The sequence below is a fragment of the Mobula hypostoma genome, chromosome 13, assembly GCF_963921235.1.
Source record: "Mobula hypostoma chromosome 13, sMobHyp1.1, whole genome shotgun sequence".
Taxonomy (NCBI): Eukaryota; Metazoa; Chordata; class Chondrichthyes; order Myliobatiformes; family Myliobatidae; genus Mobula; species Mobula hypostoma.
Window position 1 is genome coordinate 76,190,455 of NC_086109.1, and position 17,227 is coordinate 76,207,681.

A 17,227-nucleotide genomic window follows, 5' to 3' on the forward strand; every position below is an offset into this window, starting at 1 on the left:
GCCTTCTTTTAGCCCTCCTAAATTCTTACTTTTTTTGGTGTCTTCTCTCTTCTTCTTCCTTTCCAGTCCTGAAGAAGGGTCTCAGCCTGAAACGCTGACTTTATTCATTTTCATAGATGCTGTCTGATCTGCCTGAGTTCCTCCAGCATTTTGTGTGTGTTGCTTCTTTCTTAAGTCTTCTCTTGCATTTCTTGTACTCCTCTAGTACTTCATTTGTTCCTACTTGCCTATACTTGCTATACACCTTTCTCTTAACCAGAACCTCAATGTCTCTTGAAAAGTAAGGTTCATTAAACCTGTTGTCCTTGCCTTTTATTCTGACAGGGATATACAAACTCAGTACTCTCAAAATTTCACTTTTGAAGGCCTCCCACTTACCAAGTGCACCTTTGCTAGAAAAATACCTAGCCAATCCATAATTGCCAGAATCTTTCTGATACTATCAAAATTGGCTTTTCTCCAATTTAGAATCTCAACCCGAGGACTAGACCTACCCTTTTCCACAACTACCTTGAAACTGATGGCATTATGATCACTAGATGCAGTGTTATCCTGCGCAAACCTCTGTCATCCGCCCTGTCTCATTCCCTAATTGGAGATTTAGTACTGCACTCTCTCTAGTTGGAACTTCTGTGTATTGATTAAGGAAACTTTCTTGAACACATTTGACAAACTCTTTCCCATCCAGCCTTTTTACAATATTTGAGTCCCAGCCAATATGTGGAAAGTTAAAATGACCTACTATCACAACCTTATGTTTCTTGCCACAGTCTACGATCTCTGTACAAAGTTGCTCCTCTAAATCTTGCAAGTTGTTGGGTGGTTTATAATATAATCTCATTAATATGGTCATATCTTTCTTATTCTTCAGTTCTACTCTTAAAACCTCAGTAGAGGAGCTTTCCTGCCTGTCTTGCCTGAGCACTGCTGTGACATTTTCTCTGACTAGTAATGCCACTCCTTCCCCTGTAATCACCTTCCATTCTAATATGTCTGAAACAACAGAACCCTGGAACATTGAGCTGCCAATCCTGCCCCTCCTGCAACCAGATCTTACTAATGGCTATCATGTCATAATTCCACATGCTGATCCACGCCCTTCGCTCATCCGCCTTCCCTACAATACTCCCTGCATTGAAATGTACGCAGCTCGGAACATTAGTCCCACCACGCTCGAGCTTTTGATTCCTGACTTTGTATGTCGGCTTAAGAACACCTTTCTCGACAACCACTCCACTATCTGTTGTGGCGCTCTCTTTCCCAACCCCCTTAGGGTCTAGTTTAAACCTCCCCTCACCACCAAGCCCATGCAGTATTAGCAAACTTTCCTGCTAGGATATTGGTCCCCTTCCAGTTCAGGTGCAAACTATCCCTTCTGTGCAAGTCCCACCTTCCCTGTAAGAGAGCCCGATGATCCAAAAATCTGAAGCCCTCCCTCCTTCACCATCCCCTTATCCACTTTACCCACGTGTTAAACAGGATAATCTTCCTATTTCTGGCCTCACTAGCATGTGGCACAGGTAGCAATCCTGAGATCACAGTCCTGGTGGTTGTGTCTTTTAACAACGCTTAACTCCCTGAACTCACTTTGCTGGACCTCGTCACGCGTTCTTACCCATGTCACTGGTACCTACATGGACCACAGCCTCTGGCTGCTCACCCTTCCGCTTAAGAATGCTGAGGACTCGATTTGAGATGTCCCAGGCCCTGGCACCTGAGAGGCAACATACCATCTGGGAATCCTGTTCTCATCCACAGAACTTCTGTTTCCCTACCAATGGATTCCCTATCACTACAGCATCGTCTCTTCTTCCCCACTTCTCTTCTGAGCTACAGAGACAAACCCGCTGCCAGAGACGTAACCAATATGGCTTTCCTCTTCTAGGCCATCCCACCCAACAGTATCCAAAGCAATATACCTGTTGTTGAGGGGAATGGCCACCTAGGGTACTCTGTATTGACTGCCTACTCCCTTTTCCCCTCCCAGCCGTCATCCAATTACTTGTGTCCTGCACCTTTGGTGTAACTACCTCCCTGCACGTCCTGTCAATCAACCCCTCAGCCTCCCAAAAGACCCAGATCCCAAACAGTTCCAGCTCCAACTCCTTAACACCGTCTGTTAGAAGCTGCAGTTGTCGTCGTCAGGGACACTGGAGGTCTCCCTGCCTTCCACATCCTGCAAGGGGAGCATTTTGCTGTCCTGCCTGGCAATCCCACTGCATTAAATGTGTAATGAGAAAGAAAAGGCCTCAACACCTCACTCTAACGCTGGCCCGCTCACACAGTTGAGTAGCTTGCATTTTATTCATCGTGAAGGACAAAGATTAACCGTTTATTTGCTGTGTTTTGGCTTACCTAATGAATTAAAATGCAATTTTGTAATGAAATAGGCAGAATAATTGCTTGTGGTTTATCAGGTAATTAGTAGTTCTATTTGTTTCATTTAAGACACGTATTGAATGCCACTTCCCTGAAGCAAGCATGGGCAGTGATCATCATCCAGAAACACTGGCGGCGGTTCATCGTGCGCCGTCTTTACCAGCTCATTCTGCTGGCCACCGTTACCATCCAGAGCTACACCCGTGGCTGGCTTGCCAGAAGGCGTTATAAGAAGGTAAGACTAAAACCAGCAAAGATGTAACCCTAGCGACTCCAAAGTGAGAGCGTTGTTCAGCAACATTACCCTGACTAAAAGGCGACACGGGAAGCACCAAAGAACCACGTCAGAGACAGATTCAGCACAAAACGGCTGAAGGTAAAGAGTAATCACATGCCTGGAAAACTGCGTAACTGCAGACGCTAAATGAAATTAATTCAGTATATATCTGAACAGGTTTTTGAAGGAGTATTAAAAAATGATAATCAGTGGAACACACACAAAATGCTGGAGGAACTCAGCAGGCCAGGCAGCATCTATGGAAAAAAGCACAGTCGTCATTTCGGGCCGAAGCCCTTCGGCAGGACTGGAGAAAAAGTGCTGAGGAGTAGTTTTCTCCAGTCTTGCCGAAGGGCTTCGGCCCGAAACGTCAACGGTGCTTTTTTCCATAGATGCTGCCTGGCCCGCTGAGTTCCTCCAGCATTTTGTGTGTGTTGCTCGGATTTCCAGCATCTGCAGATCTTCTCTTGTTCATCAGAAGACTTTTTATTTGTTTATTCATTTACGGATGCGGGCATTGCCAGCTAAGCCAGCATTTGTTGCCCATTCCTCGTTGCCCTGGAGAAGGTGGTGACGAGCTGCCTTCTTGAACCGCTGCAGTCCCTGGGGTGTAGGTACACCCACTGCGCTGTTAGGGAGGGAATTCCATGATTTTGACCCAGCGACAATGATGGAATGGCGATACATTTTCAGGTCAGGATGGTGAGTGACTTGGAGGAGGATTTCCAACTCGTGGTATTCCCAGGTATCTGCTATTCTCGTCCTTCTAGATGGGAGTGGTCGTAGGTCTGGAAGGTGCTGCCTTAGGAACATTGGTGTGTTGTTGCAGTGCATCTTGTAGATAGTACACACTGCTGCAACTGTTTGGACTAAATGAATATGCCCAGTGGACTCTGCAGTTCAGCAATAACCCATGCATGAATATAAAGGAAATCCCTGAAGTATAGCTCCAGAGAAATGAGAAATGATAAAATATAATTCTTATTTATATTTAGGCTTTTTATAAGCAATCAGTAGAATGGGTTTTTGCTCTATTGATGCTAAAGGCTTAGATAGAGGATTCTAAGTGTATTTACCGTTTGTTGTAGATGGTGAAGGATCAGAAAGCATTAATAATCCAAAAGCATGTCCGTGCCTGGTTGGTAAGACGCAGGTACCAAAGTATACGGCGTTTCGTTTTGAACATCCAGCTCTCATTTCGTGTCAAACAACTCCACAAGAAACTGGAGGAACAGGTGAGTCCCAAGTCTGTCAGGCAGCAGGAAAATGTACAAGTGTTTCTGGTGAGTTAAGTAATGTACTTGTAAGTAGCTTGAACTTCCAAGCACTTAATTGGACAGGGCTGAGATCCTTTTACTTGTTACTTTGGTAGTTTTGGGAGGAGGATAGTTTTGAAATTCCTAAAGATCCTACAAAGGCAGGTCTGCTCAGAAGACACCTCGCAGACAACCTGTTGATTCCAAGTGTGCTGGTTGTCATAGAACATTCATGGTTTTTATGGCGATGCTGAAATTTGTATTTGTATTTATTTTGTTTCCTACATCCGAGGGAGTAAAAATCTTTAAGTTGTGTCTCTGTGGTAATGTACAAACAATAAGGAGGGGCACTGTGGGAGGATATTGCCCAAACAGTAAAATTGTATACATAATTGTTTTGTTACATGTATATACAGATATGCAATCAGATCAATGTGTATTGATAAATCTGATGACCTGGTGAAAGAAGCTGTCCTAGAGCCTGTTGGTGCTGGCCTTAAAGCTGTGGTGCCATTTTCCAGACAGTAGTAGCTGAACCGGGGTGTGACTTGGGTGGCCGGAGTCTCTGATGATCCTTCGGGCCTTTTTTACGCACCTGCTGCTGTAAATGTCCTGAATAGTGGGAAGTTCACATCCACAGAGGCGCTGGGCTGTCCGCACCACTCTCCACAGTGCCCCGAGATTGAGGGTGGTACAGTTCCCGTACCAGGCGATGACACAGCCGGTCAGGGTGCTCTCGATGGTGCCCCTGTAGAGAGTTCTGAGTATTTAGGGTCTCATGTCGAACCTCTTCAGCCCACTGAGGTGAAAGAGACGCTGTTGTGCTTTTTTCACCACACAGCCGGTAGGAACAGACCAAGTGAGGTCTTTGGTGTCCACCTTAAATAGCATTGTGAAGAAAGTTTTGGCTTTTCAAGGGATCCCAGATTTATTTGATGAGAATGACAGGAAGATCAAAGAGTTAATTAACCAGAAACATGAGGCATTCCAGCATTGGAACCTCTCAGGCCAACATCTCCAGTACTGAAGTCCCAATAGGATTCAGATTCAGATTTATTTATTACATGGACATTGAAACATGCTGTATAATGAAATGCATCATTTGCATTAACAACCAATATCACCTAAGGAGATAAACACACCTAAGGCTATTCTGGGGGGTAGCCAGTAAGTGTCACCGTATATTCCTACATAACATGGCCAACCTGCTCAGCAGAACAAGTCAGACTACAAAACAGAACATTCCAAGCGATAAAGAAAACAAAGATTATTTTCGGTTAGCAGATGTTGAGCAGACCACATTGCTAACAGACTTGACATCGGTTTCCTGTACAGTCTATTCCAAGCTCTGTTGTGGGGGTGGTTACCAGGTGAACGGAGAAAAATGGCTTGGGGCTGTGCACAAAACTTCCTTGAAGAAATGCAGCACCCCCAATAACTCACACAAGATGCTGGAGGAACTCAACAGGTCAGGCAGCATCTATGGGGAGGAATAGACAGTAGTGTTTTGGGCCAAAGTCCTTCCAAAGCACTTTCCAATAACTTTAGGAATCACTCGGCCAGGACCGGTCAACGTGGAGGGGGAGCAATCAGGATAGTATTGTGAATCTTGAGGCCATTCATTGGGAGCACAGAGGACTCTGCATTAGCAGCAGAAGGAGCATACCACCTCATAATCTCCCACCTGCCCCATCAACCATCCATGGAAGAGACTGCAGTTCCCATAATGGTCTCCTTGGCCACCTCAGAAATCCCAAAACTAGAGTGAAAGCAAACCTTCCTCAATCCCAATAGACCGCCTGAGAAGGAACGTTTCGCAGTGTTTACAAAGAATTGCAAATGCCATTTTCTATAGGGTAAAATTATTGAAATTTACCTGTCAATGTCAACATAAGGGGCCCTAAATGGAGGTGAATGAGTACAGTTGGTGTAGCATTTCTCTCACTTGCAGGGATAGGTGCCAGGAGGGAGCTTGGTCGGGAGGGACAAATGGACAGGGGGATCATGGAGGGAACAATCCCTGAAGAAAGTGGAGATTGGAAGCAAAGTAAAGATGTGTTTGGTGGTAGGATCCCATTGAAGGTGACAGAAGTCGTAGAGAATGATGTGTTGAGTGTGAAGGCTCATGGGGTGGTAGCTGAGGATAAGAGGAACTCTACCCATATTAAGGCAACGGGAAGAAGAATAAGTGCGGATGTCCAGGAAATGGAGGAGATGCGGATGAGGGCAGCATCAGTGGCGGAGGATGGGAATCTCCATTCTTTGAAGAAGGAAGGCATCTCTGATGTCCCGGAAAGGAAAGCCTCCTGCTAGGAAAAGACGCAGTGGAGATGAAGGAACTGAGAAAAGAAGACAGGATGGGAACAGGCATAGTCACTCTAGCCATTACAAATGGCCTATTACAAATTTAGTAAATGTAATTAGGGATGTTTTGTTAAGCCAATTATGTCTTAAAATTATTCAGTCAGATTTATTTATACATGTTTGAAATGATTTGATTGCAATATTAAAAAAAATGAATAGGCTGGTTTCTTCCTGGCTTGATGCACTTGCTGCACAGGTGATAAGGTGGAACAGACAGATGGAATGCTTTCATTTATTAGTTGAGGCAATGTCTTCAAGAGTCTGGAAGTTATGCTGCGGATTTCTACAACTTCAGTTAGGCCTAATCTGAAGTATTGCATTCATTTTTGGTTGACCCATTGCAGGAAGGATGTGGAGGCTTTGGAGAGGGTGCAGAAGATATTTACCAGGATGTTGCCTAGATTAGAGGGCATTTGCTATAAGGGGAGGTTGGATGAACTAAAGTTATTTTCTCTTCAGCAGCAAAGACTGATGTGAGGCCTAAGAGGCATAGATAGATGGCCAGTATCAATTCCCCAAGGTCAAACTACCTAATTTAGAGAAGATGCATCTAAGGTGAGAGGGAACAAGTTGAAAGAAGATGTGCTGGTCAAATTTTTTTTTTACACAGGGAAGTGTGTGGGTGCCTAGAATGTGCTGCCAGGTGTGGTAATGGGGACAAATATCTTAGAGATATTTAAGAGGCTCTTTGATAGGCCATGAATGTGCAGAGGATGGAGAAGTATGGACAATGTGTAGGCAGAAGAGACCAGCTTCGTTAGGTATTTAATTGCTAGATTACTTTGGTTGGTACAGCATCATGGGCAGAAGGGCCTGTTCCTTTTCTGTAGTGTTCTATGTTTCACACTTGCTGTGATTAAGTTCTTAGTAGAGATAAAATAACCTTTGAATATATGTAATCTGTTTTTGTTGTTCTGTACCAGAGCAAAGAGAACAAAGGACTGCTGGAACGTTTGACCTCTCTGTCTGCACTTCAATCTGTTGATTCGGAAAAATTTCACAAAGTTGAGGAAGAGTTACAGAAATCAGTGACACAAAAGCAGTTCCTTGAGGACCAAATGAAGAAAAGCAAGGCAAAAACGGAAAAGGTACCATATGGAATGGCATAGAACTGGATCCAAATTATTGGCTTGGCATTTTGAAGGGGAAGTAGAGGGAAAAATTGAACCCTATCTTTTCCTCAATAATGTTCCCAGAGCATCTTCATTCTTTCTTTCAATTTCTTATTCCCACAGACATTGTCAGAACTCCGGAAGGAAACATTATCCCTGCAGGCTCAAAATGAGAAGATGAAGCAACAACACCAGGAACAGACCCAAGAAATGAAAAGTATGTTTTCTTTGTAAGCCTCTGCATTCAACACATCATTTTCTGCAACGTCCACCATCTTCAATGGGATCCTACCTCCAAACACATCGTACCTCCTCTCCATTCCCTGCTTTCTGCAGAGATCACTCCCTCCATGATTTCTTTGTCAATTCATCCCTTCCCACTAATCACACTCCTGCCATGTACCCATGCAAGCGACCAAAGTTGGAAACTATCCTTGTGCTCGAAGGCTGTTGGAAGTTTGGAACTTTCCCACTAAGAGCTAAGGTGTTGGACAGCATTATTTTAAAATCTGAAGTTGTTAACCAAAAGCTTAAAGGGTTGAGGTACAAAATATACTAACTTAAAAATGGTGATATGAGTTTTTAAAAAAAGGTGTTAAAGATGGTGACGTATAAAGGGATCCTTTTGTTCCGTCCAATACCTCGGGCTGTAATACTCTGTCATGGTGCGATCACGGACAGGGCTTGTGTGTGTGAGTATGTACAGGATCTTTCCTCGATGATCTCCTGCCATCACAAGAGGGTGGGGTTCACAGTAAGTGTGTTGGACCAGGTGACACGTGGATAGAGCTAGCCTGGAGGATGCAGGATGAAATGTGGGTCTCGAAAGGCAACTGGAGGTGAAGACCAAATGATGAAGAGGGTGGCAGAGATCTTGAGGGAGAGGGAATGAAGCAGCAACCAGTGGACAGTCAGGAAGGATGGCAGGATTGGCAGCAGTGTGTTTGGATGCATTATGTTGCATTCTGAATTTAAAGGAGACCACTTGGGGAAAGGTGGTCAATTATTGGACATCAGAATCCGATGTCACAACATTGCATTCAGCAAAGATCCATGAACACCTTGCTGATGGAATCTGACTATGTAGCATGTAAAAATGTTGCATTGAAGATCCTTTTTTTTTGAAATATTGCATTAGAGTCTTTGTCTGCCCTGTACTGAGATACCAACCATTTTTAATACCATTTCTGATAGTGTAGTTAATGGTAGTCTGTAAAGTTGATTTGGATTATGAAAACAGTTTCAGAATAGGCACTTACCTAGAATTTTTAATCAGAAAACAAAACAGAATCAAATCACTGAAACCATTTTTATAAAATCCCTGCTGTAACATTGAAAATGTGTGAGAATTCTTCCCCTGATCCTATGAAAGTTCAAATATTTTAATGCTGTTGATTGAAACTGCTGACAGGAACAAGATGAAAGTGTTTGTTATAGAAGAAATTTAGCAAAATGATTATTTGATCCTTTCTATTCGTTCACAGAAAAATTGGATCAAATTTCACAGCAGCATCTTGAAGATTTTGAAAGGGAAGAACGTCAAAGAAGGTATAGAGAGATTCTATCTGTATGGCATTCTGTTTCTCCTTTTCAAATGAAAATTGGGTTTCCTATCAGTATTACTTTGAAAGAGTAATTGAAATGATAAGCTGAACAAGAATACATAGTCTTAGACTTGGTTCCAAGGACATGTTTCCACATCAAGTGCATATTTATCATTTTTTAAGTTACAGAAAGGATGTAATGAGCTATGTAATAGCAATTGATGTCATGAAGAAACTGAGCTTCCATATTATGAGCTCAACTACAGAAAGGTATTTGGGCATATAAACAGATTTTATATGTTAACATCCTGAAGACAGTGTTGGCGTGTGGTTAATAAGTGGTTGAGGCGTTCGTCTAGTGATCTGAAGGTCGCTAGTTCGAGCCTTGGCTGAGGCAGCGTGTGTGTCCTTGAGCAAGGCACTTAACCACACATTGCTCTGCGATGACACCGGTGCCAAGCTGTATGGGTCCTAATGCCCTTCCCTTGGACAACATCGGTGGCGTGGAGAGGGGAGACTTGCAGCATGGGCAACTGCTGGTTTTCCATACAACCTTGCCCAGGCCTGCACCCTGGAAACCTTCCAAGGCGCAAATCCATGGTCTCACGAGACTAATGGATGTCTATATACAAATCCTGAAGACAGACACTCAACATTTCAGGAATAGCTTCTTCCCCTCTGCCATCAGATTTCTGAATGGACACTGAACCCAGGAACACTATGTCACCTTTTTTCCATTTTTTACAATACTTATTTAATTTAACTTTTTAAACTATATATATTGTGTAATTTACAGTTTTTCATTATTATGTTGTCGCATAACAATGAATTTTAAGACATATGCCGGTGATATGAAACCTGGTTCTGATTCTGTTAATGCTGAACACTTGTGCCTAGTTTGTCTTTCAAAGCAACCAGATATTATGAAGTAAAGACGCAAATATATTGCGTAAAATGCTACTGGTAAAGCTGCAGGTCTCTAAAGTATTACTTTTGTTTTTACAATGGTTATGGCAGGCTAGGATGTAGTAATGGCCTTCTTCAGCAGATAAGTTTGAATGCCATGTTAACTGCTGTGAATGATTCAACTGATATAAAAAAATTGTATCTGCTGGAAGATAAATTACGTCATGTACATCTGTGGGCTTGAAACAATCATTGAATTAAGGAACTGCTTTTGCTTTGCTAATGTCATTGCAATATTTTTATTTAGATGGCCAGATGGCCATTGAAAATGGTGCAATTAGAATGAATTACATCATTTTCAATGGCCATTGAATTGTAGTCAATTAGAAAACAACAGCATTCTTTAATAATTTAAGATGCCCATAAACCAATAATAGCAACACTTTGAATTTATGTAGTGCCCTTAAAACTGAAAAACTATCAAAGTACTTCACAGAAATATAATTTGAAAGGACATGCAGACATTACACCTAAGGAAGTAAAAACTGATGAAAGCTTAGTTTAAAAAGAGGACTTTAAAGAGAATTTTAGAGAAGGCTGAGATACTTAAGGAATTGGAGGTGTTAGTAAATAATTGCCAAATCCACTGGCAATATCTTCACATGTGGAGAAATAAAGACGATGGTTTTTGCTTGTAGAGTAGAGAGCTCCTTATCGCTTATGTTAATGATACCCAAATTCACTATTGAATTTATTCATTTGGGTAAGAGTTTGTAGAACTATTAGTGTGCATCATGTTTATTCCTTATTATAAGTGTCGTGGCTCAAAATACTTCATTTCCTCCTTGGAAAAACTGCTTAAGGAATTAAAGGTTTATCATGATATCAAGAGCACTGAAACCCCATTCGTGAACATATTCCCAGGATTCAGACCCCATTTTCAAACCAATATGCAATCCCTCAATCAACAGACTGAAACGTTGTCCAAGTCACAGATAAAAAATGGCAAAATTTGTTTTGTAGCATCAGAATTTGAAGTGATCCTTGTGAAAATAGTAACTATATAGCTCCAAGGAAGTGAAAAATCATGTCTGTTCTGTCAGAACCAGTTTTCTAAATTCTCTGCAACACACATAAAAGTTGCTGGTGAATGCAGCAGGCCAGGCAGCATCTCTAAGAAGAAGCCTGATGAAGGGTCTCGGCCTGAAACGTCGACTGCACCTCTTCCTAGAGATGCTGCCTGGCCTGCTGCGTTCACCAGCAACTTTTATGTGTGTTGCTTGAATTTCCAGCATCTGCAGAATTCCTGTTGCTTGCTTCTAAATTCTCTGTGATTTTTCTTTTCGTTATTTCCTTTTCGCAGTACAACATTTGACAGCACAGAAAGCAATCTAAATATTATTCTATTAAAAAGAAATTGCACTTTAGAGATATTGCCTTTTCCCATAGTAGTTTCTGTTAGTTTTTAATATAGATAATGCCTAACTATTCATTTTGGGGAATGGATCACATGAACAGTCTTGGCAGCTCTTAATTTTGTTATAAAATGGCACTTTCAGTTCTCTCATTATCTTTTCCAATTCCAGTAAAGTCAATATTTTTCCATTCACAATTCTTAAAAGTGAAAGGTGAAGGGAATTTGGCACAGAATAATGCAGCAAGCTTGATATTTTTTCTCTCAATTTCATTATTTTTATGGTAGAAGCCTTTAAATCTTGGTATTGTCATTGTATGTTTCTTCAGCATGCCTAGTGCATCATTTGTTCTGGAAAAAAAATCGCAAATATATATATTTAGGACAATATGGGAATTTTTAAAAAGTTACATTGGAAATCTGAAATAGAATGGGGCAGGGGGCAATGCTGCAAATATTCAGCAGTTCAGGCAGCTGAAAAAGAAATCGAGTTAACAGTTCAGTTCAAAAAGTGGAAGAAGTTTTAGACTGGAACAATCTGTTTCACTGTTTATAGTTGCTGCTTGATCAGCTGAGTATGTCTTGCGTTTTCTGTGTTTATCAGAGATGTTTTAGCTAGATCCTGGATACATGGTTAGTTTTTATCATAAACAATAAGAAATAACCAATGGAATGGAGAGGCTCCACTTAGCGAAAAAAGTGCTCACTGTTTCATCCTGAAATCAATCTGTGTTATCACTCTCTAACTTCCTAACTTCCGTTAATGCCCCACCTCCCCTTCGTAACCCATCTGTTATTTATTTACTTATTATTTTTAATTTTTTTCTCTCTCTCTCCTTTTTCTCCCTCTGTCCCTCTCACTATACTCCTTGCCCATCCTCTGGTGCTCCCCCCCCCACTTTCTTTCTCCCTAGGCCTCCTGTCCCATGATCCTCTCCCTTCTCCAGCTTTGTATCCCTTTTGCCAATCAACTTTCCAGCTCTTAGCTCCATCTCTCCCCCTCCTGTCTTCTCCTATCATTTTGGATCTCCCCCTTCCCCTCCCACTTTGAAATCTCTTACTGTCTCTTCCTTCAGTTAGTCCTGATGAGGGGTCTCGGCCTGAAACGTCGACTGTTCCTCTTCCTACAGATGCTGCCTGGCCTGCTGCGTTCACCAGCAATTTTTGTCTGTGTTATCACAATCTGTTTGCTCTTTTTAGCAAGTCAATGGAAATAAAAATTGAGAAGTATTTCTCTCTAAACAGAGGAGGTCTGGAACTAAAGTGCCTGAGAGGGTGGTGGAGGCACAAATTCCCACTTGAGTTTACAAAGCACCTCCATTAGGAGTGGGGACGCTGAGAAGGCTGTGGCCCAAGAGGTGGGAAATGGAATTAGCCTGGTCCTGTTTGTCCAGCTGCGGGGTGGGGGGGGCGGTGGAATGGGATGAATCACCTCTTTGTTAGGCATAAATCTCAATTAGGTAACAGAAATGCATGAGAAAGGGCTTTGTGACAATTATGGGATGATGTGGTTTTACAGCTAATCGTACTATTTCTGCTCTCTTTCTTTAAGGAAATTGGAGAACAATTTTCAAAACCAGAAGGAGGACTATGAGCATCAGATAGCGGCCCTGACTGATGAAGTAAAACATCTGAGAGAGGAAAGAATTCAATTGCAAGAGCAGATTCAGGAAGAGTACCTGGCAAATGAGAGTCTACGGCAGGAAATAACACAGCTGACCAATGAAGCACTGGTATGTGCAGTAAGCACCTAGAACTGGAACGGGGGTTCTGCCCTTTCATGAAGTTTGAAAACATTGTTGCATTGAGCAATAATGCCAAATAAGGTTCATCTGCAAAACATATTAGTAGGTTGGCCCGAATTTCGTATAGCAGTTAGGTTCTTTGCATCCAGAAAGACAGGCTAAAGCAGATCTCAGATAGGACAGCCCTCATTTCAGTGCAGCCATAACAGGTCAGCGGCCATTAGTGATGCAGTTGTCATGGCAACCAGAATAATGCAGGATTGGCATGGGAGAAGAGAGGGGCCTGCAGGGGAGAGCAACAGAGCTCCCAGATTGACCCAAAGGGATCTGGAAGTCCAGGTCAACAAAATATTTGCCAGGAGAGGGGTCGTGCACACCAGGGGGAGGCCAGGTGACCTACTGTAAAATGCTTGGCAAAAGGAGATTCAATTTTGTCTCCTCCAGGAGTGAGAATCTGAAATAAACGTGAGCTGACATGAACGAACTGTCACCATCGTATGCAATTGAAAGACGCATATTGTTAGATATCTGTGTCAGCAATTTTAGCCTGGCTGTCAAGTTCCACCTGATAGTAGTTGACCATCAGAGGCTAAATATGACCTGTGTATAAAATAGTAAGTAAAGTGTCTATTCACAGATAATTCCGAAGCTTAAAGGGGACATTGCAACACTTGAAATGAAGAAACAAGGTTTAGAACTGTGCTTGCAAAATCAAAGGAAAGAAATGCGAGGTAAGAGTGGTTTAGCTCCCTGTGTGATTGCGCGTTGAGTATTCTAGAATATTCAGTGGTACGTGGGGACTGGGTTGCTCTTTGCAAATGCTATTTTATAAAATGGGATTAGCAAAATCTCAGAAAATTGAGAAGTGAACATAATGTCCAAATTCTCTTCCGTTCCTTCTTATTCCCTGTATGAACCATTCCAAAGCCAGGTAATGGTAATTTCATAAGTAATCGGTAAATATGGCTACTGAGCATTCAACATGCAACTTCTATAAGAAACAGGAAGCACTCTGTAGGTCAAGCAGCCTCAACAGGGAAAGAAGTACAATTGATGTTTCAGAACAAGGACTCTTCATCAGAACTGGAAAAGTAAGGAAACAAGTGTTGAAATTGTGGAGAGAGGGAGGGGTGGAGTCAATAGATGGGATGTGACCCATTGTCACCTGTTTGACCGAGGAGGCGTGAGGTTTAAAAAGAACCCAAGGCCTTTCGGAACTCTTCAGCGGGCTGCAATCATAATGAGTTATTAGGTGCTCAGCAAACGCTAATAAAAAGAAGTGAGGTATAAGCAGAGCAGCCATTGTTGGAGTGGACACTGATAGAGTGGTCAGGCCTTAGCACAACAGGATTCAACGAGGACAGGCAGAGGTTCTAAGTAGGTTTCTAGGTTTTTTAGATATCTTTCTTTGTCTATTAGTATACAGCTACTACAGTGAGAATGGGTCCAGGGTTAGTGGTTTGATGTAGGAACTCTGGGAGAACTCCAGTTTCCCTGATAACTATGTACATCTGCATGAAGGGCATTGAACTGCAGTTCCTTGGAGATCATGGTAAGGAACTGGAGCTGCAGCTGGATGACCTTCAGCTCATAGAAGAGAATGAGGAGGTGATAGATAGGAGCTACAGGGAGCAAGAGTTGGCAGGAGGCAGGTAGCTGGGTGACTACCAGGACAAGAAAAGGAAATAGGGAACAGTGTAGAGTACCCCCGTGGCTGTTCCCCTCAATAATAAGTGTACTGCTTTGGCCTACCGGGGAAGCCACAGTGAGTGGGTCTCTGGCACTGAGTCAGGCTCTGTGGCTCAGAGGTGAAAGGGGGAGAAGAGGAATGCAGTAGTGATAGGGGATCCCATGGTTAGAGGAGCACACAGGAGATTCTGTGGATGTGAGAGAGACATGCGGATTGTATGTTGCCTCCCAGAAGACGGTCAGGGATGTCTCAAATTGGGTGCACAGCATTGTAAAGCAGGAGGGTGGGCAGTCAGAAGTTGTGGTATACAGTATATTGATGCCAATGACCTAGGGGAAGAGGTCCCGAAGAAGTCATATAGGGAGTTTTAAGAAAGCTGAAAAGGACCTCCAGGGTAGTAATCTCTAGATTGCTGCCTGAGCCGTGTGCTAGTGAGAGTAAGAAGAGGATGATTTGGCAGGTGAATGTGTCGAAGAGGAATTGGTGTAGGGGGTAGGGTTTCAGATTTCTGGATCATTGGGATCTCATCTGGGGAAGGTATTACCTGTACAGAAAGGATGGGTTACACCTGAACCTAAGGGGGACCAGGAATCAATATCCCTGTTGGGCAGGTTTGTTAGAACTGTGGGGGAGGGTTTAAACCTATCTGGTAGGCGAATGGGAACCAGAGTGTGCTGGGACTGAGGATGGGACAGTTGGTATACAAGTCTATGCAGTGTGCAGTGAGACTGTGAGGAAGGACAGGCAGATGATAGGGCAAAATTGCAGTCAATGGAATGAGTTGAAATGTCACATTGGAGCAAAATCACAAAGGGTGATGAATACAGGACGGAACATGTTATATTTGAATGCAATCAGTATATGGAATAAGGTAGATAATCTTGTAGTGCAGTTAGAGATTAGCATGTGTGATGTTGTGGGCATCATTGAGTCGTAGCTAAAAGAAGATCACAGTTGGGAGCTTAACATCCAACACATTGTATTGAACAGACAGGTAGGCAGAAGGGATGGTGTCACTCTGTCTTTAAAAAATGAAATCAAATCCTTGGAAAGAGGTAACCTAGGATTGGAAGATGTTGAATCCTTGTGGGTAGAATTAAGAAACTGCAAGGACAAAAAGACTCTGATGGGAGTTATATTGAGGTCTCCAAACAGTAGGTAGGATGTGGGGTACAAATTACAACAGGAAATAGAAAAGACATATAAAAAGGAGAATGTTATTATAGTTATGGGGGTTTCAGTATGCAGGTAGATTAGATAAATGGTTGGTGCTGGATTCCAAGGGGGGGGGGGGAATTTGTAGAATGCCTACAAGATAGCTTACTAGAGCAACTTGAGATTGATCCCACTAGCAGAACAGCAGTTTTGGGTTGGGTGTTACATAATGAATCAGATTTGATCAGGGAGCTTAAAGTAAAAGGACCCTTAGGAGGCAGTGATCATAATATATGATTGAATTCACCCTGCAGTTTGAGAGGAAGAAGAAAGTTAAATGTATGTATCATTATTACAGTGGAGTGAAGGGAGTTATAGAGGCATGAGAGAGGAGCTGGCCAAAATTGAATGGAAGGAAACACTACCAGGGATGACAGCAGAACAGCAATACATCCCAAAGATGAAGAGATATTCTAAAGGGAGGATGATTAATCCGTGGCTGACAAGAGACAAGAGAAGGCAAAGCCAACATAAAAGCCAAAGAGAGGGCATATAATCGAGCAAAAATTAGTGGGAAGTTAGAGGATTGGGAAGCTTTTAAAAACCAACACAGAGCAACTAAAAAACCATGAAGAGAGAAAAGCTGATATGTGAAGGTAAGCCACCCAATAAAATAAAAGGGATACCAAACATTTTTCAGATGTATAAAGAGTAAAAGAGAGGCAAGAATGGATATTGGCCTGCTAGAAAATGACCTTGGAGAGGTAGTAATGGGGGATAAAGAAATGGTGGAAGAACTTAATAATTATTTTGTGTCAATCTTCACTGTGAAAGACACTGGCAGTATGCCAGAAATTCAAGAATGTCAGGGGGGTAAAAGTGAGTGAAGTTGCTAAGGAGAAGGTGCTTGGGAAGCTGAAATGTTTGAAGGTAGATAAGTAACCTGGACTAGATGGACTACACCCCCAGGGTTCTGAAAGAGGGAGCTAAAGATATTGTGGAGGCGTTAGTATTGACCTTTCAAGAATCACCAGATTCTGGAATGGTTCTGGAGGACTGGAAAATAGGAAATGTCACTCAGCTCTAAGAAGAGAGGGAGGCAGAAGAAAGGAAATTTTAGGCCAGTTAGCCTGACCTCAGTGGTTGGGAAGATGTTATTAAGGACAAGGTTTCAGGGTACTTGGAAGCACATGATAAAATAGGCCAAAATTTGTATTGTTTCCTTAAGGGGAAATCTTGTCTGACAAATTTGTTGGAATTCTTTGAGAAAATAACAAGCAAGATAGACAAAGGAGAATCAGTGGATATTGTTTACTTGGATTTTCAGAAGGCCTTTGACAAGGTACTGCACGTGAGGATGCTGAGCACACTAAGAGCCCATGGTA

At 42.4% G+C, this 17,227-nt stretch overlaps 1 protein-coding gene across 1 annotated transcript in view; it reads left to right on the plus strand.

The window, feature by feature from the left end:
* Positions 1–17,227, plus strand: part of myo5c (myosin VC) — a 130,442-nt gene that overhangs the window by 68,151 nt on the left and 45,064 nt on the right. The window contains exons 20-26 of the mRNA XM_063065973.1: positions 2,449–2,614; positions 3,745–3,891; positions 7,200–7,364; positions 7,512–7,605; positions 8,873–8,936; positions 12,805–12,985; positions 13,635–13,728. Of these exons, the coding sequence (XP_062922043.1) occupies positions 2,449–2,614; positions 3,745–3,891; positions 7,200–7,364; positions 7,512–7,605; positions 8,873–8,936; positions 12,805–12,985; positions 13,635–13,728 (911 nt within the window). The remainder of the gene's footprint in view (positions 1–2,448; positions 2,615–3,744; positions 3,892–7,199; positions 7,365–7,511; positions 7,606–8,872; positions 8,937–12,804; positions 12,986–13,634; positions 13,729–17,227) is intronic.